This window comes from Amblyraja radiata, chromosome 8 (genome assembly GCF_010909765.2).
Source record: "Amblyraja radiata isolate CabotCenter1 chromosome 8, sAmbRad1.1.pri, whole genome shotgun sequence".
Classification (NCBI taxonomy): Eukaryota; Metazoa; Chordata; class Chondrichthyes; order Rajiformes; family Rajidae; genus Amblyraja; species Amblyraja radiata.
Genome location: NC_045963.1, coordinates 71,532,430 through 71,541,343, shown reverse-complemented (window position 1 = coordinate 71,541,343; position 8,914 = coordinate 71,532,430). Strand labels below are relative to the sequence as shown.

The following is an 8,914-nucleotide window of genomic DNA, read 5'->3' as shown; positions in this document are numbered from 1 at the left end:
ATATATATATATATATATATATATATATATATCATGTGTTTGTCATTGTACCGGGGTAGGTAGGTAGCTAAATGTTTAAAAATACAAATAATATTTACCGATTCGCAATTTCACCAGCATCTCATAGGCCAATTTTAATTTCTTCACGGGATATCAGTCGGTATTTATAAAGTTTCCACCCTAGTGAAAAGTTTTGTATTACCCCCCCCCCCCCTCCCCCCCCCCCCCTCCCTCCCTCCTCCCCTCCCCCCCCCCCCCTCCACAGACTGACTAAGCCAACCCTAAACTCCGTGCAGGAAGGAACTGCAGATACTGGTTTACACCGAAGATAGACACACAATGCTGGAGTAACTCAGCGGGACAGGCAGCATCTCTGGATAGGAAAAGGAATGGGTGACGTTTCGGGTCGAGACCCGTCTTCTCTCCAGAGATGCTGCCTGTCCCGCTGAGTTACTCCGGAATTTTGTAACTATCGAGAGAGTACATGAGTGTACTTTAATTCTCTATCGAATTTCCTTATCTTTTCCCGAAAAAAATGCTTTCTTTGCTTTTCTGTCCACATTTCCTCGAGATGTAACCTTCCAAGGGGCTCCTCTGAGCAGCAATTTACCGCCCAAGCCAGTTAGTCTGTGACCTCTGAATGTCGTCGGCCAGAGTAGGAAAATAAGTATGTTCCGATCGATTTTGTTAACGAACAATTATTTTTTCGTTCCTGATGCCTCGCTCAACTAGATATGACAGCCAGAAAAAATATCAATTCGATCTGTAAGTTAATAGTTCATAAGTTCACACATTCTAGGAGCATAATTGGGCCATTCAGCCCATCAGGTCTACTCCGCCATTCAATCTTTCCCTCTCAACCCCATTCACCTGCCGTCTCCCCACAACCCCTGATATCCTTACTGGTCAAGAATCTGCGAATCTCCACCATAAATATATACATTGATTTGGCCTCCACAGCCGTCTATGTATTTGAATCTATTAGTTAATAAATAATATCCCACCATATGTTGGATAGTATAACCAATTATTACGCCACACTTTGGAAAAAATAAATCAGCCTTGTGAAAGATGCAACTTCGAAGCTGTTTTTGTGTTAACTCCACTATTAAATGGAACAAAATCCGATTAAGGTTTAATGAATCTATGCAAACGTTGCCTTTTTGATGCTGTTGGCAGGTGTACAATGGAGGGGGAGAATCGAAACGCACTCACGACTAGGTGTGAGATGATTATTCAAATTGGCTGCGAGGAAATTTGGATTGGAGGTTGGTGTGGCGCGCACACAGCTATATCACAGTTCACCGCCAGCCATCCACGTCACTTCAAGCCACTGTCATCACAAGCCGCTTCGGATCGCTTCTGGCGGCAGTTTACAGCAGCCAGCGCTTTTCAAATAACCCTATTTCGCAATCCGACACAGGGGGGTGATCCGGCGCCCGGGATCTTTTTTTTCTCTCTCTCAGCAGGAACTTTTCTCTCTGTCTCTCTGCCTCCCGATTGTTCGCATGCATTCTACCTCCAGCATGCTAGGCGCAGTGAAAATGGAAGGACACGAACACACGGACTGGAGCTCCTACTATGCAGAGCCCGAGGTAGGCTTCAGCACAAAATGCAATCCTCTTTATGTACAAGATAATATTAGCCTTAAGATAATATTAACTTTGTGATCAAATATTGACTTGCGGCGCCTCCAATTCCTCCTCGATTTGCACGCAATAGTCTTTAAACAAAGTTCTATTTGGCTAAAATAAAGTTTCCGCTGTGCATTTAAATACTTCGATGCGCTGGAGACATAACTTATTCAACTTTTCTTTACTCGGCGATTATATCTCACATTATTTACGCAAAAAAACAGATGTTAAGTTTCGTCCAGGCGGTGCTCGGATATATATTAATGAAAGTGTATTCACAATCCGTCGGCTATTGTTTTTTTTCTTGTTTAATTTTTCTTTATATGCCTCTGGGCTTTGAGATGTACACACTTTTTTTTTGCTGATGTCGTTCGTGTTAAATTAATAGCAAAGTATATGCGTCGTTTCTTTCCATTTAAAACCAACCATTCTGTTCATTGGGGACCCTAAGGTAGAAATGAAAATAATTTGAACAATAAGAAGTGGGTTTGTTCTGAGATAGCTACTGGGCGATTGCTTCATTAATTAGTGCAACTTTTTATTCCTATAAAATAAGAAAATATCTCATTGTAAATGAGAATTGTAAACATATATATATATTGATCATTTTACAATTATATATAGAAAAAGGCCAATTGATCATTTTACAATTTTATATATATACATATATAATTGTAAAATGATCAATTAGCCTTGCTAACACAGAAAAGGACAATTTGCAGCCGTTTCAAAATAAAGCACAGAAGATAGAGACAAAATGCTGGAGTAACTCAGCATCTCCGGATAGAAGGAATGGGTGACGTTTCGGGTCTCTTCAGATATTTAAAATAACATAAAACACATTGGTGCGGAGAACAGTGGACGTTCAAATCATTGGGTGAATTTTGTATCATTGACCATGTTTTTATTTTATTATTTTCAAGGGTTATCCCTCCGTGAGCAACATGAACCCGGGGATTGGAATGAATGGCATGAACACTTACATGAGTATGTCTGCTATGGGTACCACGGCCAACATGACGGCGGGTTCCATGAACATGTCTTACGTGGGCACCGGTATGAGCCCGGCCATGACCGGCATGTCTCCCGGTGCAGGAGCAATGAACGGCATGGGAGCCGGGATGACGGCCCTTAGCCCCAGCATGAGCCCCATGAACGCTCAGGCCGGATCTATGAACGCTCTGACCTCCTACACCAACATGAGCATGAGCCCGATGTACGGCCAGTCCAACCTCAACAGATCAAGGGATCCCAAGACCTACCGCCGCAGTTACACCCACGCGAAGCCTCCTTACTCATACATCTCCCTCATAACCATGGCCATCCAGCAATCTCCGAGCAAGATGTTAACCCTGAGCGAAATCTACCAATGGATCATGGACCTCTTTCCTTTCTACCGCCAGAACCAGCAGCGCTGGCAGAACTCCATCCGCCACTCTCTGTCCTTCAACGATTGCTTCCTCAAGGTGCCCAGGTCTCCGGACAAGCCGGGGAAAGGCTCGTTCTGGACCCTGCACCCCGACTCTGGCAACATGTTCGAGAACGGCTGCTACCTCCGGAGGCAGAAGCGCTTCAAGTGCGACAAGAAGCTAGCGGTAAAAGGGTCTCAGGACCCGAATAGGAAAGGCACGGAGGCGGGCTCCGCCGGCAGCGGTAACAGCAGCTCAGAGAGCAGCGCCGGGAACGAGTCCCCGCATTCCAGCGGCTCCCCGGGAAGCGAGCAGAAGAGGTCCATGGTGGACCTGAAGCCCACCTCTGGTCTCAGCCCGGAGCACACTCACGCCGTCAACGTGGTGTCTCAAGCCCAGCAACACTTGATGCACCACCAGCACCACTCGGTCCTGTCTCACATCCCCGCGGAAGCCCAGGGTCACCTTAAACCAGACCACCATTACTCATTCAACCACCCGTTCTCAATCAACAACTTAATGTCTTCCGAGCAACAGCACCACAAAATGGACTTGAAGGCCTACGAACAGGTGATGCACTATTCCAATTACAACTCCCCAATGTCTACCAATCTCCCAATGAACCCCAAAACGGTCTTAGAGTCGACAGCCATTGCGGGCGACCCGTCCTACTACCAAGGTGTGTATTCCAGACCCATCATGAACTCCTCTTAAAAAACAAAACTTTCCACGCACATAAAGACTTTGCGACTGTGTACATTTTGTAATAATAATTGAAAAAAAAATTGTTGTTTGTGGCCAAGTATTGGAAAAAAATATTTTTGATGTTTTCAAACTGTTAATTGTCAGGTTGTTTTTAGCGATTTCGTTTTAGAGGGGTGGGGTGGGTATGGGAAGGAAGGGGGCAGGTTAGATGGTATTGTGCTGCGAGCACCGTTTTAAATGGGGTTTTTTTTTTGTTAAACTACAGAGGGGTTCAGAATAAGGCAACGTATCCATTATATTTCTGTGTACAGTTTAGAATGCACCCTGTAACTTTCCAACGAGGACCCAAAACGAGCAGTCCTTTCCTTTGCAACACAACTAAATATAACCAAACCCATGAAGGAACATTGCCACCATTTTAAACGACAACAACCAAAAAATCAACGAGTAATTTATGGTTTGTGTATGCTTTATTTATGACTTGCATACGTCTGTTTTGGTAGCGGACTACCAACATTTCAGAATATATATTCGAAAGAAGTGTTAAATGTTAGATGTACACAACTAATTCTGTCAAACCGCAGTGGCGACTTTTGTCCCGCTAGCTCCCGTAAGCGAAAAGTTCATTGTTCACAAATCGTTGCACTTTTGGTAATTTCATAAAATTGTCCAAAGCTCCCCGCAATCCCGGGGGCCGGCGACTTCATAATTCCCATTTTGCTACACGACCCGAAAGTGACTTAATTTATTGTTAAACTGTAGATCTTAGTGCGGAGGATATATATATGTTTTCTTTTTGCTTTCCGTTGTAAGAAATTTAAAAAAGAAACTTTTTTTCCCTCTCTCTCTCTTTCTCTTTCGCGTTGAAATGTTAACAATTTATAAAAAAGACAAGTGTAATAACACACACACAAAAAATAAACGAACATATTTTCCTCCGATTTAACAACATGTGATTCTTTTTTTTAATGATCTGATCGCATTGTGTTCCTATTGACTAAATCCATCTCATCAGGCGATTGAAAATACCTTTATAGAAAGGGACTTCCTGATCAGCAGGGTTAATTGTCGCAAGATTCAATACCAATGCGCTGAAAATAATTTACTTTGCACACCTAAATTTGGATGTTAACATAATTCACAAAATGCTGAAGTAACTGAATGAACGGGGACAGTTTTATAGACAGTGTGCCGAGAACGTTTGGCTTGTGATACGACTCAGGTGAAAGAATTAGATGTTTCCCAGTTGCTTATTTTTTTCTTTCGCAAGTAATGTTAAGATCTGGACTCCAGCTCAACTCAAACACATAATGCTGGAGGGACTCATCGGGTCATGCAGCATCTGGGGAGGGAATGGACCAGTCGGCTGTTTTAAGTCGGGACCCTTCTCCAACCTCCAAACGTCGCCCGCCCGTTCCCTCTACAGATGCTGCCTGGCCCGCTGGGTTCCTCCAGCACTTTGTGGTTCTATTGCCCAAGATCCCAGCACCTACAGTGCCTTGTGTCTCCAGCCGAACTAATGCGGAGTGACCGCGTACCTTGTGCTAAATGAACGGGGGCAGTTGTTTAGGGAGCCAAGAAGGCTTGCTTTAATAAGGCTTGTGTTGCAACTCAGGTAAGAGTTTTGTGTGTTTCTTTTTAATAGTGTTGCAGGTGAGGGGGAGGGAGCGCTGGAGAGTCTGTGTCGGTTTATATTCCCCCTGTCATGGTGCTGTAGCAACTGGGTGGATAGGCGCCAGGTGAAGGGTTAGTCAGTCTGTCCCTCTCTTGTCTTTGCTTCTGTTTTTTTTTAAACGGTGTAGGTTTCCCTAGTTGAGAAAAGCATTACTGCTCTTTCAGTAGAATGGCATTTTAAAGGAATGTTTATCTTGCATCAATACAGAACCCAGCTAGCGTTGATTGACAAACGGTTACGCTCCCTATTAATTTTCAGCTAAAATGGATATTGAACGCAGATATATGCTGCACCTACTAATATTCTCGTGAAATGCTGACGGGCGCTGTTCCGTACATTTGGGAAAGATTCATTCGATATTTTTTTTTTGTTACGTTCAGTGCACAGTAGGTGAAAACCTTTGATATACAGGTGATAGAGGGTCAGATACCGACTGGCCCTGAATGAATTGTCTGCAATGAGATCAGACAGATATAATTGTTTAATTAAACACAACCACTTAGCCGCAATGGACACGGTCGCAATGGATGGTCGCGATTGAAAACTCTGATGCTAATGATACGGGGTCGTGAAATACGATTATTATTTTGTCATTATGCTATCTGACTTTTTTAAATTTAATTTCGAACAAGAAAAGTGGGACAGCTTTGACAGCTTTCCCGTTTAACCAATATTCCCAGCCTACTCGCTAGCCTTTTCTTTTTCACCAGAGATGCTGTCTGGCTTGCTGAGTTAAACCAGCGTTTTGTGTCTATCTTCAGTTTAAACCAGCAACCGCACACAATTTGCTCGCACGGTCGTTTCTGCGTTTCCGAGATATAACTGTATTCCTGTTTTGTGAATGTGCATGGCGTGGCGATAATAATTTGAATTATTAAAATTGTCTTTCAAGCATCACTTCAAGCATCTTAAAATAAAATGGCGTGATATTATGAATTGGTTCCGATATCATTCTGCTTTATTGACTTAAATCGGGCTGCTCTTCAACATGTTCTGAAGTCGTTGGTAGAATTCTGGGGTTGAAGTTCGAGTTATGGGACAGATTCTCCCTCTTATCTGTTTCATTCCATCTCCCGGCCGGCATCATTGTTTTGTAAGATAATACGTTCATTAGCTCGCGTCTTGTTCTCTCCTTATCTATGCTGACGTGTTAATATCATAAAGATTTTTTTTAAAAACACGAGCGCAAGACACAATTCATTTTTTAAAGTAATAATGATTTCAATTACAGTACCGGCAAAACTGGGGCTGGAACGAAAATCAGGTTTAGGTAATTCCAGCCACCGCACAAAATGGCACGTTTTATGGACACATTCAGAATATTGATATAATAGAGTTTTGAACATGCCAGCTGGTTTCAGTTTGCAATACATTTAACAATTAGGTAGCACACTTAAAATAGTTCACTTTTAGTTTTACATAAAGTATCCCCCCCCCCCCCCCCCCCCCCCCCCCCCCCCCCCCCCCTCAAGCTTTTGACGTTAACAGCATCATGGATTCTGAAGGCTGAGGGCAAAGTGTAATACCGATTTTGAGAAGCTGAAGCATTTTTGTTTCTACTAAGGCACGCAATGTAATTGCAATGTAAGCCAGGATTCAGTATAAAGATGCAAGGACCAGGTCCGCTGTTAATTTCAGGAGACCCCCCTGGAATTTTACGCTTATTTCTATATGCTTGTCGAATTTAATAAATGCAGATCAGCACTATACAAAAAGAGCTATGTTGATAGTGACAACTTTATATGAGTTGAAATCGTGCCATGCTCGGCTTTGCAGTTCTTGTTTCAACTAGCCTTGCTTTCCCTACGGCCCTGAATAAAAACGAGGGGCCTTGGTTATATGAAAGACATGATTTTAGACCCGTGATAAACGGGTTGCCTGACGGGCCACGCATTTCTCGAGCAGGCACTGGGATGACATGAAAGGGAACACACTGTTGCAATGTATGGTGGCGTTCTCGCCCTCAAAAGACCATCTAGAGAAAATATGTAAACGTACTACTTGCCAATGGACGGAATTGGTTTCAGAATCTTGTGTAAACTTAAGAAGTGGAATTAAGAGAGGCGAAACAGTCAGGACTTTTGACATTAATAAAAAAGGGTATTGGATGAGATTGTTGTCATCTCCCAATTCCGGATATAGTTTCCCACGCGCCGATGGTGTTTCTGTTCGATCAAAAATAACAACATTAAGTCCTCTTCTAAATCCACATTGTCCCAACACACCGTTGCATCTGCAATCGCCGCGGAGCAACTTCTATCTCGCTCTAAGGACACACACGTCGCGAACCAACCATGAAATGTGTTTCATTATCACATAAAGGCCTCCCGGGGAGAGACAGAATGGAGCTAGGAATGAGCCAGGACCGGCGACAAAGACATGTGAATGCGATGCTGTAACCTGCATGTTCCATATTACAGGACCATTGTCAGGGGGTCGCTTTTAAACTACTTAAAAATGTCTCTCACTTCAGTGATCCAGCGAGATAAATTGCCGCATTACATCCAATCCTGACAGTGTATAATATAATTACACAGTGGGCGAATTTAATAAAAATAAATATACTATCTCTCTCTCGCTCTCTCTCTCTCTCTCTCTCTCTCTATATATATATATATATATATAGATATATATATAGATATATATGGACATATATATATATATATATATATATATATATATAGAGAGAGAGAGAGAGAGAGAGAGCATATATATAGTTAACGATAGTTAACTAATTATATATTTGTATCTGTTTATATGTTTGCACGTACACACACACGTACACATTCACACATAGAATAGTTGTTATATATATTTAAACAATATATGTATATGTGTGTGTGTTAACACTTCTGTGTATGTGCAGTTCCGTTTAAAATACAAATGCGTTTATAAAACGCGCCCCGGCATACAATATATGAACTCACGCACACACATTTTCACCAGCTAAAACACACACACACGCACACATTTGTCACCAGCTAAAACAAACGTACACACTCGCATACATATATATTTTCACCAGCCAGACACATACACACGCACAGATGCACACAAACAGGCAGGCACAAAAACAGTCAGGCACACACACACACACACACACACACACACACACACACACACACACACACACACACACACACACACACACACACACACACACACACACACAGCGCGAGACCATTTTACACCATGTGTCCCGATATTAAAGATTTGCTGTGTTTTGGTACCTGTTTCATCCGCGCTCAGTCCAAACTCCATACTATATGCTGACTTTATTAATAAGATATTGCATGTGATCGGTGAATAAATAGGGAAAAGTAAACACGAAAAATCTATCTGCTCTTGCACGTCACACTGCAATCAGTTTCCACAGGTATCCGTTATTCTTCCTAATTTTTCGTGCGATGTGTTTAAAGGAATTTTATGACACCGATCAATATCTTGGTAAAATAATCATTTTGGACCTCGCCGGGCAGTGAAATCTTTGC

The 8,914-nt window shown here is 42.5% G+C and overlaps 1 protein-coding gene and 1 long non-coding RNA gene across 2 annotated transcripts; one reads left to right on the top strand and one right to left on the bottom strand.

Moving 5' to 3' along the window:
* The first annotated feature begins 550 nt into the window (after window positions 1-550).
* foxa2 (forkhead box A2) lies at window positions 551-4,689 on the top strand. The gene is made up of 3 exons (XM_033026210.1): window positions 551-667; window positions 1,180-1,595; window positions 2,558-4,689. The coding sequence occupies exons 2-3, from the start codon at window positions 1,509-1,511 to the stop codon at window positions 3,755-3,757; spliced, it is 1,287 nt and encodes a 428-aa protein (XP_032882101.1). The 5' UTR covers window positions 551-667; window positions 1,180-1,508; the 3' UTR covers window positions 3,758-4,689.
* Window positions 4,690-6,359: 1,670 nt separating this feature from the next.
* LOC116976372 lies at window positions 6,360-8,701 on the bottom strand. The gene is made up of 3 exons (XR_004412940.1): window positions 8,654-8,701; window positions 7,422-7,588; window positions 6,360-6,565 (listed from the first exon to the last, which is right to left on the bottom strand). It is a non-coding gene; the product is annotated as an uncharacterized LOC116976372 (long non-coding RNA).
* Window positions 8,702-8,914: the final 213 nt, after the last annotated feature.